Source organism: Phoenix dactylifera, chromosome 12, assembly GCF_051530095.1.
Source record: "Phoenix dactylifera cultivar Ajwa chromosome 12, Ajwa_hap1_PhDact_Kaust_v1.1, whole genome shotgun sequence".
NCBI lineage: Eukaryota > Viridiplantae > Streptophyta > Magnoliopsida > Arecales > Arecaceae > Phoenix > Phoenix dactylifera.
In genome coordinates, this window is record NC_143201.1 from 17,521,972 (window position 1) to 17,549,067 (window position 27,096).

Genomic DNA, 27,096 nt, shown 5'->3' on the forward strand with positions numbered 1-27,096 from the left:
ACAATCTCCTCCTTATATGTTTTTTTGTAGTTTTCATGAAAGATCGCAACCGGAAGAGGGACAAGTTCAGAGTCGGTTTTAAGAAAAGAATTATTTACTTCTTACCATAATTTAAATTTATTTCAATGATTATTCGATTTCATGGTAAAACAAGTAGTTATCCGTTTAAGAACATTGATAAGTGCTGGAAAAAGAATATTAAATTATAGATTAATCAGCACTTATCAAACCCCCGCCTATAAAAGGGAGCCTTGGCCTCTCAGGAGTGGGTTGGAAGATGGATATACTCTACAGACATTATTTATCTCCCTTTCGACACTATTTGCCCCCTCCCTGACTTGAGCGTCGGAGGGCCGGCGCCGGAAAACCCGGCCACCGGTTCGTGTGCAGGTACCCGGACGGAGGACGCCGCCAACTGACGGATCGCCGCTTCGCCGACGGACCGCCGCCCCGCCGTGAGAACTCATCGCCGCTCCCTCTCCTCGACCGAGGACTGCCCCCGGGTCCAATTTCCAGCAACAGTTACTAAGGTTGATGAATTTATTCATTTCAAATGTCTCCTCTTGCTGTATACCAGTAATTTGTAGGGAAAAAATGGGTCTTCTTTCCTGCATTTCGGTCATTTGTGTACACCAAAAACAAAAAAAAAAAGGCAAAAAGACTTTTTGTCCTACTTTTATCCTCTATTTAAGTTTTGATCTGGATGTGGATGTTTTTTTTTCTCTTGGAAAAAAAAAATTGTTAGTGCTCTCCTTAAGTTTTATGCTGAATGGAGCAAAAAAAAACATTTGCAAGCTAGTTGTCTATCCTCTTATTAAGTTTTTATTCTGAATGATGAAAAATCAAGTTCTTATAGTGAAGAGAAAAAAGAAAATGTATATCCTCTCATTTTGTCCTGAATGAAAAAAAATTGTTTATGTTGTACCAAAAGACAGAAAAAAGGGGGGAAAAAAAGTATTCCATTTTGGTCCTGAATGTTTGATGAAGGGGAGATCATCAATTATAAGCAGTTGATGGTTTGTGCATCTTTTCTAATTTGACCAATTGGTAAAAACACGAAATCGCAAGCAGCAAATCATAGAATTCAGATCATTGCATGTTGACAAATACAGAAGATGATTTTAGAGAAAACCAGTCGGACAAAGTTCTATCTGCCGCTAGACATGCACAATGTACATTGGAGAGAAGATAAAAGAGAGAGATAACAGAGTTAAATTTGTTCAAGAGTTGATTTGAGCTTTGATCAACTACCAAGCATTACAGATGATGCTCTATCTTATCAATAATATTATCATAGAAGACAATTCCATATGCCGGATGTTTATGAAGCAAGTTTATGTTTCTGAATAATTTTCCTTGTTGTTTTGTCCTGTTCACCCATTTCTTTCCCGATGATCTGTTGCATCAAATACCTCCTCCCTCTCTCTCTCTCTCACTCACTCAACGAGAATCTATATAGATATGTATTTAGTCCCACATCAGCTATGTACTAGATAGATATTGGGTATTTGTACAGGGCCAAAGAATCCAACTTACTTTCAAGCTAGTTTTTTTTTGATGAAATTCTGATAGTCACACACACACTCTTTCTCTCTCTCTCTCTCCAGAATAAGCATCCTGGGTTGTTACACGTATCTTTGAGCCAAACATCATGGCGCCAAGGGTGGAGTTTTTCTTTTTTATATCAAGAACACCATTTCTATTTATCTAAAGAAATATATTAATTATTGTGAGGAGCCGTGCGGGCGTGTGTTTAGTTCCACATCGGTTATTTTCTAGGTAGATCTTGGATATTTATACAGAATTAAGGAAACCAAATAATATCTTCAGGCTAGCCATTTTGGGTGAGATTCTAAGTTGTTACAAATGGTATCAGAGCAGACCCGATCCATAATCTATGTAGACTAAAAGATACTGCAGTATAGATCCATTGCGACTGACCACGGACCGATCATGGTATTTGTGAATAGATTTAAATAGATTTGAACTCTTAGTCTGACGAGGACGTCAGGGTTTGAATGGGGGAGTATGTGAGAATCTGTGCGGGCGTGTATTTAATCCCATATCGGTTATTTACTAGGTAGATCCTAAATACTTATATAAGATTAAGAAATTCAAATAATACTTTCCGGATAATCATTTTGGATGAGGTCCTGAATTGTTACACTACCTCAGTCTCTCCGGCCCCAGAAGGAGGATAACCTCAGCAGCCTGCAACAATATTCTCTTCAGGGCAATCCTCGTCTGTCTGCTGCCCTTTTTTTTTTTTTTTTTTTTTTGTGCTAGGAGTGCTGCCCTTAAAATGTAAGTATTCCTGATAAGCTAGATGCAATAAGCAATAGAAGCGGCCCTGGTGTTGAAGGACTCCCTAGTCCCTACCAAAACTTTCCTGCAGCTACTCAAGGACTCCTCTTTCTCTCTATTTGAAGCCAGGCTCTACTGTCGAAGGAGGAGATCTTGGAGTGGACGATTTGCACCAGCCTAGAGGACAAGAAGGGCCACCGACAAAGCTGTCGTGACGATTTGACATACAACCTATTTGAGTTCTTGGTCTGGACGGTGACGGCAAACTTCAGAGCGGGTATCAGATTCGCTGAAGCTGTCAATGGACTAAAAGTGAGGAAGTTATTAGTAATATTTTGTCTAGAAACTATTATACTCTTTATTTTATATAAGTATTATAAAAAAATAATTTATTAAAATAAAATTAGAAGATTGAAAAAAAATTTATTTGGATTGAGGCGTGTGATATACACTACCCTAAAAATATGATTTGCGTTCTATGTGCGAGTCTGCCGCGATCTGGTCCTTAAGGTACAATAACTTGGCTTAGTCCGATTCTTCTCTAACGAGCACAATCGCTATGGAGGCTTGACCCGATCAACTTCTTCAAATGTCCAAAAAATTTAAAAAAAATAAAAACCAGAATGTTAAAGGGTGGAAAAACAATGAGACAAAATACCAGTAAGAAAAAAAAGAGATTGGTTTGTTTTTGAATTAATCTTGGAGGAGTCTATTTATAGAATCTATCCAGAAGATCGAAGAGACACGATACGTCATGTTTCGGAAATATAATATTTTTTTGAAAACTAACATTCTCTTTTCAAGAGTCATGGCTCTTCTGAAAAAAAGGCATCTCATAAAAAAAACATATTTTAAAATATTTAAAATAACTAAAATTTGGAAGGATAAGAAAATTTAATTTTTTTTTTTATTAAAACTTCAACAGAAGAGAGGTGTCCGGACATGCCTTTCTACTTTGCTGCATCCAAAGTTTTGTACCAACAGCTTCTCCGTCGCTGGACTTTGATCGGCCTGATGCTCTCTGCGAGGATTGTTGTCACCATTCAAGCCAAGAACTCTTATAGATTATAAAGCAAGTGTTATGATAATTTTTCAGTTCGTACTCTATGTATTACTCCGTCTTCAATGTCAGTGATGGCCAGTGCTGGAGAAAAATTGTTTTGCAGGTGGAGCTGCTTGAAACCGACCATTAGAAGAGCAAACATATATGAGGCAAGACTCCTTCAATCATATTATCTTAAATTTAGTCTATATATGTCCATGTCTTTGGCAAGCCCCTGGGTTGGATTTGGTGCATCTACAACAGTCTCGACCTGGATAATTATACCAAGATGGATTCTCTCTCAAAACAACTATAGAATAGAACCATTTAATTTGATCAAGTAGTTACAAGACATTACATTTATAAAAAGTAACAAGTAAATGATCCCACAATGCGTAACCATGTATAAAACAGGCGAAATTGTGCACGGAACAAGCCTGTGTAAGCATGAAATGGCAGTCAAGCAGAGGACTGGGTGTCAAGGCCTTGAAATGTTGTTAACTCTAATATCATTTTTTCCACTCAAAAAAAATAATCCAATATCATTTTAGATGGCATGCAATCAGCTTTTCCTTTTATCCATTTAGCCCAAGTTACGCAAGGAAATTGGGCAGATTCTCGAATTAAATGAATCAGTACTAAAGAGAGTGGAAAAAGCTATACTTACGTACGTAGACTCAGATGATTAGTAGCATATACTCTAAACCAAATTTTTGAATTTACATGCAATTTAATTATATAGAAAAATGAAAAAGCCGGAGACATCAAGCAAAACCCATCTTGGCCATCCTTTAGACCCACAAGAAAGCAGCAAAGCCAATGACATTTAAAACCAGACGTATCTGAAGTTTCACTTGAAATTACAAAACATCTCATAAAATGAAAGCAAAGAAAAGAAGATGAAAAATGCAATTGATTATAGTCTACTTCTATCATAAATGAAGTCAGTAGGATGACACGCAACTTTATCATGAATTAATGAGCCTAAAACATCCTGAGAGACCATCACAAGTAGTAAGATATGCAGTTCGTCACCATCAACTTCTATCATGATACTCTAGCAACTGAGTACTTAGAGAGTCGAACACACCTAAATCATCTACCAGACCACCAAAAAGCAATGCATCGATATGTTACCTAAGGTTCTTTTTCTTGATTCCTTCCAAAGGAACATTTTCATGATCCTACAAACTTACGCAAGAAAGTCTGAACAGGCTCAATGCCATAACCCACTTCGAAACAACGCAAAATTGTGCTCACTATTGATCCACAGGCATCGATAATTTTTTTTGAAAGATTCAATATATGTTATGGAAATCAAAGTGTCACAACACAAACCTAACATGAGGATGAACAAATTTCTTTGCCCCACTCCACCACTTGAAACCTTTATCTATACTGCATGTAAATATGAGAGTTCTGAAATAAGAAAATATTCTTTTTTCTTGATCCCTTCTCTCAAATTTGACGCTGAGAATACATTTTCTTTTTATCTAAAATACGTTAATTATCCCTTAAATTTCTCATACATGTCGACTCGACTTGGGAATGGCGGTTGGAGTTTGCCGCCAGGGAATCAGAGGAGAAGAAGAAATGGAGGGTTTCTTAGAACGATTCTATAAGACCCTCATCGATTCTTTATTCTTCATAATATCTCTGCTTTATTCTTTAATATTTATAATTTAAGCTTTGAAAAGATGCTGACATGGCAGATTCAATACACTCCTATGTTCTTTATTATGTTTGCTTCAAGATTTAGATGTGGGGACTAAAGGGAGAGCTTCTTCAAAAGTTTTGAAGCTTTTCCCCTGATTTGGTGTTCAGGCAGAATACAACACACCATTTTTTAGCTCTTCAAATAATTCTTAAAAAGATCTGGAAAACTCATGAAAAATCCCCCAAAATCCATCAGTACCTCGACTAGATTCTCTTAGGACAAAGGACAAAAGTTTTAGGTTTGAATACAAACAAGATTGGCCATCTTATTTTAGACGTGGGCTAAAATGATAAAAAAAAAAAGTTGGAGAAGTTTTGGTAGGCTGTCAAATCATGTGAACTCCGAAAAAGATGCTGCTCCTTCGAGGTGACATGAAATTCCCACCACCGAAGGTTACCACCTTGTGGTCACAAGCCCTAACATTGTTCTTCTTGTACTCTGGGAACAAACCAAGCTCTCACATGTCTACAGGAACTAGAAAATGCTAAAGAGTCCATATCAAAACAAGCTATACAAGTTCACATGCACCTCTTATCACAGCCACCAAAACATAGCTAGGAACAACAAGAACCAGAGAAAAACAGGGAAGCTGCACCTCACCATGGTCACTCCCCAAGGGGACCATGGGGTGGAGGAGCACCAGTCTGGGCTGCCATGGCCAGCTCAAACTGCCTCAATGAAAGGGAGGGTATAGAGAGGAAATCTTGAGCTTTATCCCAGCTCTTCATGCTGCTAACATTGTTCAATCCATCCCATCCTATATGGGCCACATGCTTCACATCAGTTGGGAATCCAATCTCCATCTCCATCTCCTCATCATCCTCCTTGAAGATTACAAGCAACTGAGATAAGCTCTTGAAGCTCTTGACCAGCTTTTGAAACCCTGCAGAGATGTTAGGCCTAGGAAGTGGGAGAAGCCCGAATGAGCCCTTCGTCTTCCCACCGGATCGGCTTTCGCCTTCTCCACCTTCCAAAAGAACAAACAGATAAGGGAGCAGACCTGATAAATACCTCTACTAGACATCACAATAAGAACTAAGAAAGAAGAATGTTACATGGCCGTGGTGGAGTTGGCTCTCGTTGTGCTTTCTTCGGCTGGTTTTCGCAAACTGCGACGCTTGACTGAGAAACGCAGCCCACCGAGAATGGAAGGACGACAAACCTCTCCATACGCCGGTCCCTCATTGCCTCATTAATGGAACAGAGGGAAGGGGTGCAGTGCAAGATAGGAGGGAAAGAGAGAGCAGGGTGGTTATGGCATGAAAGAAATGAAGTGCAAGTGGAATTGTTATATCAGTTGGTCTTGGCTTTGTTACCAAGACTGAATGATTTCACATATGAGTAACCTTAGTTTGGTGAGAGGAAGGCAGACAGGAGGGGGATATTATGGAGTGGTTTGGGTTGGTTGGCTCTGGTACCTACTTCTTGCCGATTGCAGGTCCAATTTGTAGGGCACTCTGAGCCCACCAACTGCTTTTTGTTTGTTTTGAGAACCTTCTACTGCTGCTCCTTATCATGGAGGATCTTCTATTTTTTACCTCCCTTCAACACCAAGCCATCATATTAAGATCTATCTCTGCTTTTCCAAGCTTACAACTACTCCTAAATTAGGAACTTAAGATAAGTCTAAGAGTAAAGTACAAGCAATTTAAAATACTAATATAGTAGACAGATCTCAACAAGTACAACAAGATACCACAACTATGGAACAGGAACCTAAAGATTTGCCGCTTTCATAGAGGGTTAAATGGTTCTTACTTGCTAGGTTAGTTGGTACAAAATCATATATATTTTGCAGTTATTCTTCTGCCTGGAGATAAAGTATATTAAGGGTCAGAAGAAAGCTTTTACATTCCTATTGGCTTGAGATAAAACCATTCGCTCAAAAAGCTTCCAGAAAAAGAATGGTTGGTTTCATGAGGAATAACAGATGGGCAATGACACTTAGTTGATGATAGCTATCTTACTGGAAAAAGTATTGACGGCATGAGAAATCCCCCTCACAAGTCTAGTGAAGGCACCTGTTGCAGTCCTTCAAAGGAATGAACAACACAGTTGCTCTCAAGATCTTAGCTTGCTTCCATGGACTGCAATTCTCCTTTACCACCACCTCATTACGCTTGACAAATTATTCCCACGGTTGACGCCAAGTGAAGCTTTTATATTACGACTCCGAAGCACAATGTTGAAACCGCTTCTCAAGCCTCACTGGAGCCTCTCTTTCCAAGGAAAATGGGTGTTTGAATGATCCATGATTGAGGCAGGAATAAGTAGAAGTTGAGGTTATATAAAGACTTCAAATCATCACAGCTTATCACTTTAATTGGGCCATAGTCAAAAACGGCATCTGACTGTGTGCCGCTCAATTGATTGGGGTATTACTTCTGTTGTATTTCAGAGTTCTTCCAAGTCCCAACTACTTCTTACAGACCTTTTCCCTGTATATATAATTTGTTCAAGAAATATGGCTTAAAGTACTATGTAAAAGGTAACTGTAATAATCATGTAGAAGAGGCAAGCAGGACATTTGAATGGATAATGCAGTGAATTAGTATGACATGTGTTTCAATATACGCACACTAGGTGAGATTTCCTTTTCTTCAAAGTGGGTCTAATGGACTTTACAAATGATCCAAGTTATTAAGCAAACTTTGATGGTGAAAGATTACTTGAAATCCAGGAAAACATTTAGCAGAAGAAACAATAAAAAAATAAAATCCTCCGCCAACTAGACAGAACCAACAGAGACAGATGTCAAGAGCAATGCTGAAAAAGTTACAAAAATGATTTGCACTACTGAAAGATAATCATAATTATTCTAAATAGTATCGGCAATAAATGCATTGGATTTTAGATTGAAACAGCCATTAACTGTGACTCAAGGTGCAAACACCGCATTGCCCAAAAGCATATAAAATGAAAATTTGAATTGAATCGAACAAATAATTTAGTACTCCATTAGGTGTTCCATCAAATTATGGTGGTTTTAAGAGCACATACCTTTATTTCGGTTTAAAGAGGTCAGTCCACTATAAGATCAAAACTTTGAACATCTTAATGGCAAGGTCTGCCAGGTATCACACACTTGAGCTTCATTCACCAGTAGTCCCTGCATGAGCATTTGCCATAAAATGGCGAAACAGGTGTGTATCTCCAATAATAATCTACCTACCGGTGGCTTGACTAATATATTTGATAGCCTTATGACAGTCTACACAAATACGCAGAATCTTCATGACTTTTAGAGGTGATCCACCAGCAGTGCTAATGATCCCATAAGCAATAGCAAGCTTCTCACTATGGTAATTTAGAGCTGATTCCTTTTGTTCTTCTTCCACATCATAGAGAACCAAGTCCGTTCTACTTGAATAACTTAATTGCTTTAGTCTCACAATTAAGCTCTCCAAGTACGAATATAGCTCATCCATTTGGGGATGGGACCTATCCCCCACAACAAATTTGCGAACCTTGTTCTTTAACTGAATTCCAAGATCAACCTGGTTGTTTCCTGGCTCCTCTCTCTCACATCAAGCTCCTCAACTTGGAAGCCTGCCCCCATTTCCTTTTGATGGCATGTATTTTTGACAGTAAAATGTCAGATCCAGCATCACAATGTTCAAGCTGAACCCTTCGTTCAGAAGCCCATGTTGCAATTTCACTATTGTTGTGAAGACAAGCTGATAACAATGCTCTCCAGACAACAATATGATGGCTGATATTGTCTTCAAGGGTAAAGTCCTTTTCCTTCTCAAGTAAAGCAGCTCGACAAAGGAGATCAACCATACAAGCGTATTCTTGATATCTGGAACTACGCCATGATCTTCTTGCATTGATCTGAAATACTCGTAGCCTTCTTCAAACAAACCACCGTGGCTACATGCTGACAAAACACCCACAAAGGTTATCTCATATTGCATTATCTTATCTTTCAGCATCCTTTCAAAAAGCTGAATGGCCTCCTTCCCCTGCCCATGCAAAGCATAGGAGCCTATTATTGAAGTCCACAACACAACATTTGGACTATAAAAGATGTTAAAACTTTTGCAGGCATCCTCCAAGCTACCACATTTCGCATACATGTCAGTGATAACCGATGCCAAAATGGTGTCAAATTCATGGCCTAGCTTTTCAATGCATGCATGCACCTTCTTGCCTTGTTCTAAGATTCCAGCATCAGAACAAGCTGCAATGATGCTTGTAAGAGTGAATTGGTCCACCTTGACTTCTTAGTGAAACATCCTGCGAGGAAGAGCTCCAGAGCTTCTTCACCCGTCCCATTTTGCACATACCCAGAAATCCTAGCACTCCACAAAACAGTTTTTGCCATTAGACCATCATTACACTGAGACAAAACATTAAAAATGATCAGTGAAGCTTCAATTTCGCCACACTTGCCGTACATATCTATGAGTGCATTCCTAATAAATGATACGTGCTAATAAACTATTTGGTCATGAAGCTTCCTTCCTATTTCCAGCAGAGCTAATGTACCAGCTACTACCAATGCCGTAGAGAAACTGAACTGATTAAACTTAGGCCCAATCTCCACCATGTGATAGAGAAGTTGCAGGGCAGTCATATTCAACCCATTTTGCATTTTCCCAGTAATGATTGTTTCCAACTTGAGACATCACAAAGGGGTGACAACTTAAAACATTTCCATCGATCCATTGATATCTCCATTCTGTAAATGATCACCAATCACAATATTCCATGACACAGTCTCCCTCTTGTCCGAAAACTCTCTCCACATATTCCAGGGCACCACCTTCCGCATAGAAGTCAAGAATGAAATTCCGCAACACGACATCCAATCGAACCGCATTCCTTATAATTCATCCATGGATTCCCTTACCCATTTGAGATGATTAAAGCCCACGCAACCCTTCAAGACGCCAGCCAAAGTAGAGCAGTTCACCAAAATCCCATCAGTTAGCATGTGCATGAAAATTATTAGCCCCATTTCGTACTCTTCATTTCAAGAGAAACCCGAGATTGGAATAGTCCATGTGGACACATCTCTTTTGTAAATTTCCCCGAACAACTTGTGCGCAGTGTCCAAGCGGCTGCACTTGACATAAAGATTGAGAAGACCAGCGTCCACCTGCCCATCTCGAGCCAAGCCTGCCTTGATTGCTCTGGAATGGAGAAGCTCGACTCGGGAGAGGGTTGTCGTGGTTCTAGAGAAACCTTTAAGCAAATTGATGAAAGCTCTCCGAGGGTTCTCCATTGGAGAAAGAAGAGGTGGGTCGGGAGAATTGGTGGGGTGGACGAGGGGAGGTGCATCTTTATGGAGGGAGGGTAAACTTTTGGTTGGAGAGCGATCAATTGGTGTCGAAGGGACAGTAGAGAGAGCATTCCGATGGACGAAGAGCGCGGGAAATTTAAACCGTTGGTGGAATTTACGACTGCCCCCCTCCTAACGGTAGCAATTTATGATCCAATCCGCTTTAACCAAAGTTTGGATTGGACATAAATAAATTTAGATTATAAACAAATCAGGTCTATATCTATTCATTAAATAAGTTAATGAAATTTTTTACTTTAACCCTGTATCCAACCTGATTCGATCCGATTGCTACCCGTATCTCTTCTACGGTGGCATCCGAAATTTCTCGAGACTCAATTAGCCCTTCGAAGTATGAGCTACTACTATTATTGAAGGTGGTTACATGCCTCCAATAAAGAACAAAAATAAAATAAATAAGGTATCAGATATGAAGGGTAGCAAGGATCTAGCTAGAGATCTGGATCACATAAGGTTCAAGTGATTGTTGTAACAATGTTGAAGGATTTTTGCTACTTATGCAAGTCTTCAGCACTTATAACGTATATAACCTATATAAGAGGTGGAGCATTTGCTGCTAGGCATAAGGGATGCAATGTAGATGATAAGAATCATGGATGGTGCTACTAGCTTACTTAAAGATCTGATTAAATTTTTTTTTTTCGTTGCTTATATAAAATAATATAAATCTTTTTTGACCAAGAAGACATATGTATAAGAGAGGAGCATCTATAGGTGTGGAAATTGTAATGTAAACAAAAAAGAGGAGACACAGACACCTTTCTTTGATTTGCTTCATAATTGTTACCCATCAAGTAAAATGCTTCGAGTTAGTCAAACGTGGTTGGAAACAAAATCTTTTGCGTTATATAGTAAAACAGATGATACAACAGTTAAGTTCAAGTAGTGGCCGGTGTCTTTTTTCTATTCTATAGTGATGACTAATGTTTAACAATGTTATAGTTTATTTAAACAAAATAATGTTTCTCAACAAATCCTTTTGCAATTGGAGAAAATATTTTTATTTGGCAAACAGTGGCTCGAGCAATTAGGACTACTATTTTCATTTTTTTAAAATTTTCAAAAAAAATATAATGACCATCATAACAATCACTAAAAATCTCCAAACAAACTTCATTAGAGATAAAAGGGTAAATAACAATTAATCGAAATTTAATGATCAGTGACTGTTTTGGTGGACATCCTGGACGTATCGGTGTCGCTCGAACCCGTGATCAAGTAGCATTTTGTCATGGCATCGCCCAATATAAAAAGGTGATAATTTCTTTAGCGTAATAATAATGTAATGACAGGTGTCACAGAAAAGAACAACTCTCGCAACCTTCGGTGATGGAAGAGAAGCATCACGTGAAAGCCGGTCGGACCCCAGTGGTAGGAGACATGGAAGACGCTTCTGCATACCAGCCTTGGAAGTTTGGATAGGTCTGATGCAACTCTCGGTAGAGAGCTTGGATTTTCTTTTATTATTTTAAATAATATTATATATATATGTGTGTGTGTGTGTGTGTTTTATAAAAAAAAAAATCTATGGATGATAGCACAAATGAGGCAAATTTTACTGAATTTCTTGGTCGTGTGGGCAATCATTAATATCAAAGAAAAGATACAAATCACTATCAAGACAGCTGCTGCTGGCTGCTTGCATGATCTCTGATCTTGACCAAACAAACGCCAAATCTAAGCATCGTCACATGAAGAATAATAGCTACTGGTAGAGGACATTCGTGGGACCCCGTGATTCAAGGCCCCCAATAGGCTGCAGCTTGTAGCTCAGGTTTTACTCGTTTCCTTTAGACTTCAGCATGTAGCTAGAAGTAAGAACCTTTCTTGGCTTTCCTTGGCAAAAGAAAAGGGTACCTTTCTTGACCATGACGCCCATTTACTTGTTTTCTTTAGACTTCAGCATATAGCTAGAAGTAAGAACCTTTCTCGACTTTCCTCAGCAAAGGAGAAGGGAACTTTTCTTGACCAAATTTAAAGGCATAGAGTAGGTTTTGTACCATATACTTGATTCACCACGTCAATACCAATACGTGCTTGCCACAGTTTATTAAAACATCTACGTAAAAGGATTGGGAAAAAAAAGGAGGGGTAAATAATGTTCTACATCAAACAAGTTGAATGCTCTTTTTTTTTCTGGTTGTCCTATTCATGGCCCATCACTCCCTTCCATACAATTAATTCCTTCAAATAAGCTTCCACGCAATGTTATGGAAACCATTAGAATGGGAAATAATACTGATCCTACTGCACATTGTATCGTTGAAACGCAAAGCAGGCCTAGACTTGAATTTTGAACTGCATCAGGACAAGTAGACCTATTTATGGGCCGAACATGCCACGTTTGGGCCGGACCTTCCCAAACGGTCAACACAATTTTTAGACCCCGGACCTGACCTAGCCTAGCCTTCGGGCCTATCTTGTAGGCCCGAGCCCGGCACTTACTCAGACTTCAGGCTTCTATAGAGCCTGGAACTTCACAAGCATTTTTTATTTTTTAAAAAATATTAAAAAGGCTAAAAAAACTTAACATATTTTAAAAATACTAAATATGAATAATTAAATATTGTCAACAACGTATCAGGTGTTTATTATCCCATTAAGTTAACATATGGGCAACAATTGTCAAATAAAGTTTACAAACACATAAAACAAGCAAAATTTTAAAAAATCAGATTGGTCTGTGCTCAGGCCAGGCTTTATTCCCCAAGCCAAGCTCAGCCCATTTATTAGATGGGTTACTCTTCAGGCTCGAGCAGGCCGGGCAGACTGTCTAACCCGTGAACAGGTCCAAGACCAAAGTTGAATTTCAAATAAATACAGAGACATAACCAACTATATTATCTTTTACCTGCTATACACAGAGTCCTCTCTTAAATGAACTGAAGAAATAAAAAAACCAATAGAATATTGTATTTAGCTATTTTTTTGAGAAACATATATTTAGCTAGTATACATCATACAGCACAAACAATTGACCGAACTAGTGGAACTCGCCTGATTTGCTTGTTATAAGAATGGACGACACAAATAACAACAAAAATTGAGATAGAGTTGGAACGAACAGACTCCAAATGAATTAGCATTAACATCTACAATCACAATGGTGGATAGAAGTATGATGACAAGGAAAACCCAAGGAAAAGAAAGCCACCAATAGTGGCAACTGTGCCTTGCGAAATCTTGGATGCCAGCATGCTCCCTCCAACTACTGCAAACGATGTACATATAGTGTGTCCTATTGTTGCTCCCACAGCAACACCAATTGCATTCTTGTGGGTTGCCAGCTGCATGAATCAAAATATAAGTATCTACCACTTTGAACAAAAATTTTGAATTCTTTTTTTAACTGCTGAATTATTGAAATCACAGTATACTGTCAACACTTGCAAACTTTGCTGTTATCAACACAAACAGTGGGACAGAAGACAATTCTACAAAAGCTAATAGACCCTTGAATTTGCATAAAGGAACGGATATCAGTAGGCATAACATGCCATGGGCAAGAGCTCTACTGGACCACAGCGATGAGCCTAACAGATTGGGTCACTCCAAGCATCTCTCTCTTTATTGTCAACTAAATTTACTCACATGACAAACTATTGATTTCTCAGACAGGAGGAAGTTACAAAGTCTTGGACACAGGATATAAAATCTTTCAGAAATGTTTTTGTGGTACCTAAACTTATTCGGCCATGCGGGAGACTATTCCAGAACAATACTAGTCCTTCCCATCAAAATGGAAAACTCTGGTCATAACAAACTATGGTTACCAGGATGAAATGTTTCCCTCCTTAAAAAACTCTTCCCTGAAAAGCTGTATACAAAATTTGGTTTCCCCTAAATATTGATGGAAACCTCTCGAAATAGATGATTAAAAACAGTGGAATTGTATACTGTGTCAATTTTCCATGTGCTTCTGACATAAATTTCCATAATTTCCCTTGAGTTTAAGAATTTATCATTTCCAGCTTAACATTTCCAAGATTTTGAGCTTTCCTGCAACTGTTATCCATGTTGTAACTAGAACATTGAAAAAGTCATATTCCAATCTGAAAGGAGTTCAGCAGTGAGGCCTTCGAATTCAGCCACACAGATACTAGTAGAGTGCAGCAAGTTATAGAAGGGATTACTGAAAAGTAATAAAAGCATCGAGCTGGGTCAAGATGGAAAAAGATGACATGGCCTTTGCTATCTCAAGCTAAAGATACCACAGTAAAGCTTATCCTTTCATTCCTTGTTTAGTACTATGTAACCAGCTACCCAAAACTTTAGCTTAGTGTATGCCGATCACTCTTCCATGACTCCATCCTCTCTTTTTTCCCCTTAGAGGAGAGAAACTTGACTCCCCACACTCCTTCCTCCTTCCCATGACTCGAGTCTCAGACCCACAACGTGAGAATCCCAACATCACCGTCACTCTCAGGCTCCCACTCTATCCAACTCTTATCACATGTGGACATCCACTATATTTTTTATTTCTCAAGCCAATCCCTCTATCTCATGCAAATGGGTGTCTTGATATAAATGTTTAGAGTTGGAGCTTGCTTGCACTTCCCTTCTTCATTCTATATTCCAGGCAGATCTCTAGAGTAGAATATAGCTGTGGAGCTGTGATCCCATCTTCTATCACAGATGCAACTGAGTATTTGAGTGGCAAACATGAACCCATGATTGAGTATTGGATAGATAGATGTAAAAAATATCACAGTGCTAAGGATGTTATTTGATCGGATTTGAATCAAGGATTTGATGGATCGTCTCGAAAGGCATCAGACAGAAGATAAAACCTATAAAATTGGCTGAATGGAGTACTCTTAAATCTCCAATTAGTCTCCCATTAATGTACTTCTCTTAAATCTCCATTAATTTCTCCCTCCATGCATCATCCTTTCCTATTCACAGGCATCTTCCCCTCCTCAACCATCTCCATTGAAATTCATTTATCGAAGAATGAGATTGAGAACCATTGCATTTGCAAAGACTTCAAAGAACAGATTTGCAACTTTGTGTTCATAAGCACATGGGAGAGAACATTTTTGTCAGCACATTAGTGTTTGCAAACATGAAAATAAAATTTTAGTGGTGTCACTAATTGATAGATCCATGGATGCAAGATATTGTTAACGGTAAATACAACAGCGACTGATTGCAAGTGGCAAGTAGAAGGCAAGCTGCAGTGTATTGCCCATCTGAACCAGTTGCAATTGCAGCTAGTTGCTAAGGAAACTGGAATCCAACAGTTATTTCTTGATTCAGGGTCTCTGATTTTTATTAATCAAGATTCTCTTTTGTCTTTGCACCTTGTTTCAGTTTTCCAACTTCTACCATTTTGTAGATTATTGTTCTTTATTATAACTTGAACCATGCATCACATGAGTTTTAAGATGGCACTTCTAACAACAAAACAAAAGAATACATATTTCAAAAGAAATACAGTATCTGGTAATATGTAAAAGAAGCTAAGAATCATCAGAGTATCCACCCAAACAGGCCATCATATCAATTTTCTAAAAAGGATGACAGCCCATGCATCTTACATCCAATAAAGCAACCAATCTGCTGTACTATATTAACCCATGAACAAGGTTAGTAAGGGGCATAAAACAACAGATTACATTTTTCAACCAAATCATTAATAGAAAGGTGGCAACAAAGAATTTTGAGTATTATCCTAAAACCAATATCCTAGCCCATATGAGACGAGCTCCAGAGGAAAAGCTGAAGGCCCTCTATAGTAATCGTTCTAGTGGTCCTCTATTGTAATCGTTCTAGTGATCCTAGTTATGTTGATCTTTGTTTTATTAAGATACACTCTAGATTACCTTTGCTCAAGTCTATCATTATTAAAGGATATTATACTTCAGCATGGATTATCAATGTTCAACAGATTTCATTGCTTTCACTTGTTTTATTTGATTGGGCATTCTTAATAGTTAGCTGTGTTGGTGAACTCAACACATGATTGCACCAAAGATAGGAAGGGATTTATTTTCTCACAATTTGTCTGTCTGATTGATAAAAAGGAATCAGAAAAACTTTCTTTCCATGTTTATCAAATATTTTTTGGCATTACCAATTTGTTGCATCCAGCATGTTAAACTTTCAAACTTAGTTCTAAGTTTTTATATGCAATCTCACCTGTGAACTTACCAATTCTTTACACTAACACTTGAGTTTAGCACCCATCCCATGCACCCAATGTTTCTTTCTAGCTAGGAATGAGGCTTGCAATTTGGAGGCATTCCCATAAAACAGGTTCCTTCATCATTTGCACTATTGCATCTTGGAAGTCCAAGCCTCAGTTGATAAAATTGGGAGCGGCTGCTGGTGCAGGAAAGCAGATATTTTAGAGCCACTTTTAGCAAGGTAGTGCCTGGGAAGTGGGTGCCAATTCAAGATTGCAGGAAGAGTCCGAAGCAGGTGTTCTACTCCAGGTAGAAGATTTCAGCACTAAGGAACAAGTGCAGCTCTTTGTTGCAGCAAAATGACCTAATTGTTAAATCTTAGTTTGGCAAAGCTCTAAAGCAATTATAGGAACGGTATTGTAAACCCATTAGCATATGAAAAAGGTCTAGTTTCATTTTTTGGTTCCACAATGTATATTGAAATGCAAATCTTGGAGCAAATCATAATTTTTGTTTTTAAACTCATAACTCCACCAAGGATCCAAACATTCATGAAACAACATAGTCTACAATATACAGTCAAGTGGCTGGTGTCAACTGGTTTTGGGTAGTTTCGGTACGTTTTTTATTTGGTTTGAAATAAGCCCGAACAAGTTCCTTTAGAACACAATCATCTCAAGCAAAAAGGCAATTTGTCTGAATATACCCCTTTTTCTGGGTACGCGAATCAGTGTCTTTTTGGAATAAATTTCAGCCATGCGTTGAAGCCTATCATTCTCAAAGGATGATGTTTTGCAAAGCAGACTAGTCTGCACTTCAGAATAAAAGGATCGTATAATGCACATTCCAGCAATGTAAGAATATAAAAGAAGCGCCCAATTGGGAAGCATGAATTGTAATGGTATATGCAAAATAAATAAATGGAATGAGCATGTTTTTGTTGCTTCACTCTATGTTCTACATGAAAAAAAAATTCATTCAATAAAAGACACTCATATGCACCAACGACATAATTAACCAACTTCTTCCCACATTACAAGCAAATTTGCACAACAGAAAGTAATATGTAACAAAACAAAAAGAAGCCCAAATCTTGGCAAATGATAAATTAAGAAATATAATATTCAATTTATAGTGGCACAGATTAACAGAAATATTTTAGGTTGAAGTACAAAATTTCTTGTTTCTCAAAAAAGCTCTCATGTGCGAAAAGGGAAAAAAAACAAAGGTTAGGTCTGTTCTCAGCTTACCCCTCCTAAGACCCCAAATTGTTGGGACCATAACAGGGTAATGTCCTTTCTTTTTTGAAGCACCAAATTTCTTATTTCTTAGAAAAGATCTCACGTACAACAATCCCAAAACAATGCAGCAACAATAAACACAATAAGGATACCCATGGATCAACTGACCTCTATAATTAATGATGGCCTAGTTATCGCAATGAAGTCCAATATTTAAATTTTTGCTGGTATTATGAACCACGAGAAACTGATCTTGAAGAATGATAAAAGCTTACCGCAATAGTTGCTATCTGGCTACGATCGCCCCACTCAGCTAAGAAGGTCAAAATAAATGACTACACATGAAAAATAAGATAGTTACATCAAACACAATGTAGAAAAATGTTGTCATCTGTAAAAGTCTACTAGTGAGGTGTAATACAAAAGAATCATCAACCAAGTTAGACTTGCTAATGTTAATAGCACCGAGAATGAATATTTACAAGAGCAAGGAGAAAAATTGCAAACATTATAACTGAAAATATTCAGAACAAACATCTTTTTATTGGTCAAACAGAGAATAAAACAAACTTAAGACAAATCTAAAGCATCCATTTTATCCCTCAAGAAAACAAAAAAATACCTCTAAGAAAATAGGTGTACAAAATCTTGAAAAGAAGCGGCGAAATGTTGTTTTCCCTTGTCCTCCCTCAAGCTTTTCTTCAACCTGCATATAAATTTGGCGATAGAAATTCATGCATCTGGAAAGGTTTCATAAATTATTCAATAATTGCAATCATCAAGTTTATTTATTACTTGAACATTTCCATAAATTAATAAAAGCAGAAGATAGAATCTATATAAGCTTCTAGAACAGTAGCAAACAGTTTCGAAGCATTAGACTCATAAGCAAAAAGGATTGCATTATTATATCGATCAGCATTTAAGGTTCTTTCACACAAATAATGTTTCTTTATCATTGCTCCTGTTGAACCTCAAAAAAGTTTCTGTCACATTATTGATCCATGAAGCAACTTCATGGTACAATGAACAATTGGATAAGTACCTGAGATATCCTTTTATTTAAATCATAAGAACTTTGATTGCTTAATTTTTTAAAAATACATGACAGACCATCTAGATTAAGGATCCACTCCACTAGTTATGTTTTACTGCATCCAAATATGTAAACCAGAAAACAAATGTAGTACAGGTTTTTTATATGTGCATCAGGCAGATAAAATGGGCAGCAACAGTATAGACAGGGTGCTAAAACATATTTTGGAGCATATGGATCACCAACTCATGCTGTTGACCATGACCTAGAATTCTTAAAACATGTACAGGACCAAAGTTATAGGTAGATTGTTTCATCTTGACATTATAAATTCTTTAATTTGTGACCAGTTGATGCATAGGTAAAAACCTTCAAAATGTTTAAATTAGTCCAGGCATTTAGGCGATGACAGTAGTGTGAATATACAATTTGCTCATCATGTTTCCTGTATAAGATTAGGCTTCAAGTCTTGCAAGGTGGATTGTGAATATGTCCATTTATAATAGTAAATCTGAAGGCAGACATACAGATCAATAGACAGACAAAACTTTTCAATTTTGTAACCACATAAACATATATTATGTGTATGTCTATTATAGTGATCAAACAAGAATTTATGATTGATAGATCACTACAAGTTGATGCTGAGAAAAATTTTGATTCATGAAACATAAGATGAATAGCTGTAGGGATGGCAAGGGGTCAGGTTGGATTAGATAACGGTCAGGTCAAAATACATGTCCGGTTGGATACCTGTTAACCCAAACCCAACCTGTTTATTAAATGGGCCAACCCTGACTTTTTTATTCAACATGTAACCCAACCAGACCTGCTTAATAAACAACTTGGATCAAGTTAGATGGGTTGAAGGGGTTAAATGGATTTTAAATATTTTAAACCAGTTAACATGTCTTTAACATGTCAAGTCATGACTGCATCAACCCAATCCAATTATTAGGTGGGTTGAAGAATGTTAGACGGGTCAAAATTCTAAACCTGAAACTAAACTCATTTAATAAGGGTTTAGTCAGGTTCACCTGTTTAGGCATTTACAACCTAGACTCATTTTCTCCAAACCTAAATCCTTGTACCTCGAGTCATTTGCAAGTTGAGTTGGCAAGTCAGGTCATATATTGTCAACCCTATTAGCTGCAGTTATTCACGATCATGCAACTACTTGGATGCTTGAGATAGGAATTAGAAAAACAAAAAATCTTGATGGTAAGGTCAAAATGATAGCAAAGGACATTGTCACTCAATTCTGACAAGCTGTGGTATTGTTTGCCCTGCTAAGGCATGATGATATTCAACAGGTCTGAAACCGCATACCTTTCAGATCCCCTATTATCATTCGTAGATCTTTATTTACACTCAAAGTTGAGTGCCCTAAAAAAACTGAGCTAAAGCGATAGAACAAGAGAAGCCAAAAAGAAGGAAGAAGGAAAGAGCCAAATCTTCTGTAAGTTGGTTGATAGGAGACCATGTATTCAAACTTAAAACTGAGTTATAATGTGAAAAGGGCAAAGCAACACAAAAGAAGAAGCATAAATAAGGAACAAATGAGCAACCAATTATTTTTATTTGAATGGCTAAAAATCTTTGGTCAAACGAAGAAATGAACAAAATGAAGAACAGATGAAATGGCTAGAGAAATTGCCCAGAAAAAGCATAAAGAAGAAAATTTTCTTCTTTATTAATTTTTTAAAAGTGATTTTTCTTTAATATAAGAACAGAAATTTTTTGATATATGGCTTCCTTTTATAAGCTTCAAATGTTAATTTCTATTGGAATCAATTTCCTGCTTACAGTAAAAGTAGAAGTATGAAATCCATTACAGGACTCACTATCAGCACATCTTAAATTTTGAATCTACACTTTTCATTAAGATTATGGAGCAGCTAAGGCCAACCAAAAGGGATACTGTGGATCTTAATATTTTGAGCTTAAAGACATGTATTCAGATTTTGTAAGGTTATTTTCAGATTGCCTTTCCCACATTGTAAGGCTTCTATTCAGCTGGAATGGACACTCAAAGAACTACAAGTTGGCGTGCCCAATAGATGGAAGTTTACTTTCCTTTTATGCATCCTAATCAGACCCAAAGTGAGAAGTTATTAAGTTATCAGTCAAACCAAAAGTACAAGATTTAGTTGCTGTTTGATTTCCCAATTTAGGAGTCCTATCAGAATTAGGGGTGGCAATCAGATCAGTCAGATTATATACGGGTTGGGTTAGATGCAGATCATGTCAAAAATTCATCAACACAAACCTGGCCTATTTATGAAACATATCAAAATTTCAAATCTGAATATGACCTATTTATTAAATAGGTAACCCAACAAGACCCACATAACCCATTTATTAAATAGGTTAAATAGGTTAGACGGATTTTTAACAGGTTAAATGAATTTAAACAGGTTAAACAGGTTAAGCACGTCGAGTTAAAGATGTCAGAAATAGGTTAAGCAGGTTTCCAAAAGATTAAACAAGTTTTAAACTACTTAAACGGATCAGATCATAACCCAGGCCAATTAATAAGCGGGTTAAAATGGGTCAAAGGTTTAAACCTGAAACCAACCTATTCAATAAACAGGTTTAGAAGGGTTGACCTATATATGACCCAAACCCATTTATGTCAAACTGAAACCTGCTTTAAGCGGGTCCGGTTGACGGATCAAATCATAAATTGCCATCCCTAATTGGAATAGAAAAGGAGCCCTATCGGAATTAGGGGTGGCAATCGGATCGGTCAGATTATATACGGATCGGGTTCAATGCGGATCAGGTCAAAAATTTATCAACCCAAACCCAACCTATTTATTAAATAGGTCAAAATTTCAAATTTGAATCTGACTTATTTATTAAATAGGTAACGCGACCTACATAACCCATTTATTAAATAGGTTAAACAGGTTAGATGGATTTTTAACGGGTTAAATGGATTTAAACAGGTTAAGCAGGTTGGGTTAAAAAGGTCAAAAATAGGTTAAGCAGGTTTCAAATAGGTTAAACAAGTTTTAAACTGGTTAAACATATCAGATCATATCCCAGCCCAAATTAATAAACGGGTTAAAATGGGTCAAAAGTTTAACCAGAAACAAATCTATTCAATAAATAGGTTTAGACGGGTTGACCTATTTACAACCCAAACCCATTTATGTCAAACCAAAACCTGCTTTAAGCGGGTTGGGTTGACAGGTCGGATCATAAATTGCCATCCCTAATTGGAATTGAAAAGGTGGCCAACTGGAGGGAATCAATCACTGATTTTTTCTGAGAATTATTTTCTATTTAGAGATTCCTAGTTAGGGTGCAAAAGAAGACTAGTTATTCTATAATAAGGCTTTTGTGGCAGGCTGAGGGTTGTAAATGTTGGTCTTGTACGTGAGTTATTATGAGTAGAAGGCCTAAGGCCCTCTTTCCCCCACATCTCTTCTATCATTATTCATCTACTCTCTTTCTTCTCTTTTATCTTCTCTCTGCATCTTCTTCTCTTATTCCCCCATTAATCAGTTTTTCTTTGATCCTCTTTCTATTTTCATTGCTCTCCAAATTCACAACAAGCTGTGACGGAGCTTCACAATATCAAGCAGAGTATTTCTATTTTCACAGAAAGAAATTGCAAGTATATACATGTAAAAAGAAATAGTATATAAGGGTATACATGCAAAAAGAAATAACTATAAAGGTATACATATAAATAGTAAATTTGCAAGGGTATACACATAATTTCAAATATTTATAAGCGCATGCATGCAAAGAACCCTTTTATTGAATATGTGATTTGTGTATGACTGTTCCCATCTAACTCATTTTCCATGTCAAATGAAATACATTTATTTATAAGATGTAATATGCCATTTAGAGGACCATAATACGTCAGCGTGCCTCATGGACTATGCATATAAAAATCATGAAGAATCGATATTATCAGGAAAATGCATATTTGTAGTAACATTCTAGTGCAAAACATATTTCCAAGTATTATGGAAAATCTTTAAAAAGAAAGCACTATAAAGCATTTGCATCCTTTTTGACCAGGGCATTAGATTTCATATAATTTAAGAACAAGCCGATTACACAAAAAAAGGAAAAAAGTTAGCAGAAAAGAGTATATATTATAACTTAGCATATATACATTTGATAAGAAGCAAATATGACATACTTCTTCCATTTCCTTCTTCTGCGATGCTTTCGAATCTGATCTCCAAGCAATATATAGCAAACGTAGCCCAAAGAACGCATAAAGCACTACATGAAAACAAGGAAAAAAAGAAAAATAAGTCAGGAAAAATAACTAAGGTGTTTTAAGTCTATGAAAAACCCCATAAAACAGAAAAGATCATCAAGCAGTACTTTTAATGGGATCATGCTTGTGACAGCATGAATTATGTGCTTGCTCAACTATTCAAAATATATGACCCATCCAAATTCTATACAGCCACGAGTAAGAGACGTGATGTGTAAATGCTCAATAAGTGTATTTTTCTTAGAAATAGATCTGCATACTTCAGGATTACTACAAAGTAAGGGAAACCTGAAATCAAAATTTGTTCAGGACATGCTGAAACTCTCTATCCCTCTATATATATGCATGTGTCTGTTTACGCACATGTACATATATAAGTACACAAATATGTATTATATATTTATGCTGCGTCCATATTCCAGGATTTGTTGTCTTTAACACTTGGGGATATCTGGACATTTACACCTGTGCTAAGTGTTCAACTACCACTGATGGGAAGGAGCCACATGGTATGGTCTCTATTATCGACATTTTGAACAAATGGAGGGGGATGAACTATGATGGATAGTACCTGGATGCCATGTGCAAGATTGACAAAACAAAAGCAAGTCCATGGGATCAAGCTTTTTTGGGTCACTAACGTTACCTGCATCCGCTCCCACTCACATACTTACATCATTTTTTATGCATAAATGAAGAGGCAGCTACTTGTAGATAAATCCAGTTATTCAAAATGAGTACAAGTACTAGAAGTTTTCCTTCTTTTTCATATGTTTTGGGTATTCAGGGGCAAATCTTATAGGCTGGAAATTAGGGCCATGAAGTCATTACCTCTAGTGAAGGGATTCCAGTAAGAGACAGAACATGTGCCATTAAGAGAAAAAGGAGGAAAGTTTGACAAATATACTACATAGATGCATACATGAGCTAAGATTCTCCCTTAGTGCATGAAGGGCCTCTTGCATATCTTTGGATAGAGTTGAGCTGCTAACTAGGCTATCACCATGGATTTAAGTTTCAATCGGGAATCCACAATTGAAACAGCTTTGATCCAAAGCAATCCAAAACCCATGGTCATGTTAGACTTTCTTGCCAAAATTGACAAATTTATTGGTATACAGAAGGAAATTATACTAAAAGGATATGAAGTAATTGCTCAAGATCGAGATTTGTAAGACTTTAAATGATATGAAGTATTGTATTATCAGAAACTGAAATGAAAAATAAATGTTTTTTGATACAAGATCAACTATCTTCAAGGTGAATCTCATTCATGTTTGAAATGCAATGAATTAGTTTAACTTCAAAGAGTAAAATAGTATACTACTCTCCAAAATCATGTGAAACATTTTTTTATCAATTTTTCAAAAAGTTACAACTTTTTATTACTTCAATATTAAACCACTAAAATGATGAATGTAGAAATTTTAAACCATAAAACATACTCTAAAATGACATTTAATATTCATATTATCGACTATTTTTCATTTTTATCAATATTAACATGAGCATTGGAATTTGTAACGTGAATCCTAGGCCTTTTTAGCACAACTGAAATGAACTCCAGGTTCTCAGACTTTGGAATGCATGTCTTGTTATTAGAGATGGCCTACTCCCACTTTTCATCAACAACGAGAATGAGAGAGAAGGGGGTAGTTGCCTTTGACAATATAGGTCATGCACCAGTAATAATCACAAATTCTATTTTTAACAATTTTGAAAAGATATAAGATGAGACTATTCTAGATAGGAAAAGACAACAGTTGATGTGGCATTTGTTAGATTAAATAATGATTCGAAATTGCCCTATGTTTCAGTTTTAAAATGATCTTCAACATATTCTTTTTCCCTCATTAAGGGATTGTGAATTCTCCGGATTTTATGTCACTTAAGGGTTTTCTCTTGGTCGTGGATTCAAACTCCTCACTCGTTGTCTTGAATCCGAATATATTTTGATACTTTCCAAAAATTAAATTGCATTAATTATTTGTTTATCAAATATTGGAAGAAGTAAGTATATATGTTTTAAAAAATTGTTTTCTGATAGTAGTGGCATACATCCACAAGCCAAGATGACTGTATTGGTTAGTCAGTTTCAACATGCCCAAGATGATTCAATTTTTAAGATTGGTAGAATGCAAAGTTGTGGGGATGACATAGCATAGCCTGAAACATTTTGGCACTCCAAAATGGAGCGTCATGCTTGCATTAGCCTGAAGCAGCAACACTTGGCAAAAAATTTGGAATGTCTTCTTAAAGGATCTATTAAGTCATTCTTCTGCAAGTGGTCAAGGGTCAAGTCTAAGCACGTAGCATTGCAAATTGATCACAAGTGTCTAAAAACTTTCATTGAACTGTTTATTCATTGTTGTAATCTAATGTAACATGGCATTAAATTTTCGCGATATAGAGGAGGACTGACCAATCTGTCAATATTTCAACATTTGTACAACATGCATATGCTATCTCAAGACTCAAGAGAGAGGAAAACGAAAGGTTAAATAGATTAATTGCTATAAAACTTGTAAGCTTTATGTTTGGAACCAATAAAATTACAATGAGAAATTATTCAGCTTCAACAAAAATAGTTTAAAGTACAATTTGATGAACTGGTATGCAATATATTACCTGTAGCTGCACTATTTGTATGCTTTCTTGATATCAAGTTGGGAACTATTCTACCAAGTCCAGTTGATAGAACCTAAAAATAAATATTAAGGAAAAATGTATGAAACAAATGGAGGGTAGAAGTCAGAAATGTTAATAAGCCATGGAGCAAAGAACTTTTGCTTAAAAAATAGATGTAAAAATGAAAAGGTAGAGCTGTAACAAATGGAACAGAGCTTACTGTCATCACAATAAGGGCAGTAAGTGCACCCGACAGAACAATTGTTCTCGGATGGCGCATTGCCATAAGAGCAGCAATTATGAATGTCTCGTCTCCGATCTAAATACATGCATTAAAAACTCTCAAAAAAACGATGACTATCAATACAATTTATATATCAATTCTAAGCATCGAAAGACTGGTGGAAAGATCAAAATGTCGGTCCCCACCTCACTGACGATGATCATAGACAAGCTAGCAAAGAAGGCATCAAAAAGCCCCAATCCTGTTTCCTCCAATGAAGTAACACCTTCCCCACTCGTGGCATCCTTCTCAAATGAGTGCAGAAACATCTGCCACATAAATTACAACAAAAGATTTTAATATAGAAAATAAGCAATAATTCTTGCAAATTTTCAAGAAACGACTGCAGAATAGAAAGAAGCAAAAGTCTCCTCACTTTTGTCCGGCGATCCAAGGATCTGACCGTGTCGGCTGACCTGTTCTCGCCCCCATTCTCCATCTCCAATTCCTAATAGTTCAAAAGAAATAGATGAAATCCATAGCATATCTATTTAAAAAGCCAATTAAAAGACAAGAACAAGAAGATTAAAAGATTACCTGAGTTAAAACGAATCCAGAGGCAGAAATGGAGACAAGAAGGAGGAGAAGAGCAAGCCGAGGCATTCTACATCTAGAGCTCATGATGGGCTGATCCATGGCGCTGGACCTCAAACCCTAGCTCCAGATCCAAACCAAAACCAAAACCAAAACCGAAGGAGAGGAAAGAAATCCAAATCTACGAGAGCTAGATCAAAAAATAATGAATCTTTTCGCTCGAAATCGGGCAAAATCTCGAATCGAGACAAAGGGAACGCGATCAGATCTGCGTGGGAGATCCAAAGAGGGGAAGAGAGGCGGGGGAGGGGTTTCTCGAGATGCGATGGGGATTCGCTCGGGAGTTTCGAGGATGGGAGGAGCGATCGGCCGCGTTCGACTCCTCCCCCGGTTTGGCGCCCGGTTCCATTCTCTCTGGTTTTAAGCGCGCGGAGTAGCCCTCCGAGATATGCTACCTTTCCCCGAGAATGTCCCCAGAACGTTATAAACCGGGTGCGAGTGCGAGGTCGTTTGGACTTTGGAGGTTAATTTGACAAAATTTGCCATGGGAGGTTCTAAAAGCACGATGGTTTCCAGGACTTGGGGGAGAGTTTAGGGGAGGAGCATTCCCCGCGCCGTCCACTTGA

General features: G+C 37.2%; 1 protein-coding gene and 1 pseudogene across 3 annotated transcripts; both read right to left on the bottom strand.

Annotated features, from left to right (window-relative positions):
• Nucleotides 1–830: 830 nt before the first annotated feature.
• Nucleotides 831–11,483, bottom strand: LOC103709438 (pentatricopeptide repeat-containing protein At4g13650 pseudogene; annotated as a pseudogene). The gene is made up of 2 exons (XR_015972048.2): nucleotides 8,064–11,483; nucleotides 831–3,617 (listed from the first exon to the last, which is right to left on the bottom strand). The product of XR_015972048.2 is annotated as a pentatricopeptide repeat-containing protein At4g13650 pseudogene (transcript).
• LOC103709385 (GDT1-like protein 4) lies at nucleotides 5,399–27,096 on the bottom strand. Of its 2 annotated transcripts, XM_088708701.2 has the most exons (10): nucleotides 26,474–26,911; nucleotides 26,313–26,384; nucleotides 26,083–26,205; nucleotides 25,874–25,972; nucleotides 25,654–25,726; nucleotides 22,942–23,027; nucleotides 18,363–18,446; nucleotides 18,016–18,075; nucleotides 6,119–6,251; nucleotides 5,399–6,030 (listed from the first exon to the last, which is right to left on the bottom strand). In XM_088708701.2, exons 1-10 carry the CDS (start codon nucleotides 26,570–26,572, stop codon nucleotides 5,669–5,671), a joined length of 1,191 nt encoding a protein of 396 aa, XP_088564827.2. In that variant the 5' UTR covers nucleotides 26,573–26,911; the 3' UTR covers nucleotides 5,399–5,668. The 2 variants fall into 2 exon arrangements, with proteins under 2 accessions (XP_088564827.2, XP_008792907.2); XM_008794685.6 differs by lacking the exons at nucleotides 5,399–6,030; nucleotides 6,119–6,251 and adding an exon at nucleotides 13,263–13,658 and having other exon boundaries at nucleotides 26,474–27,096.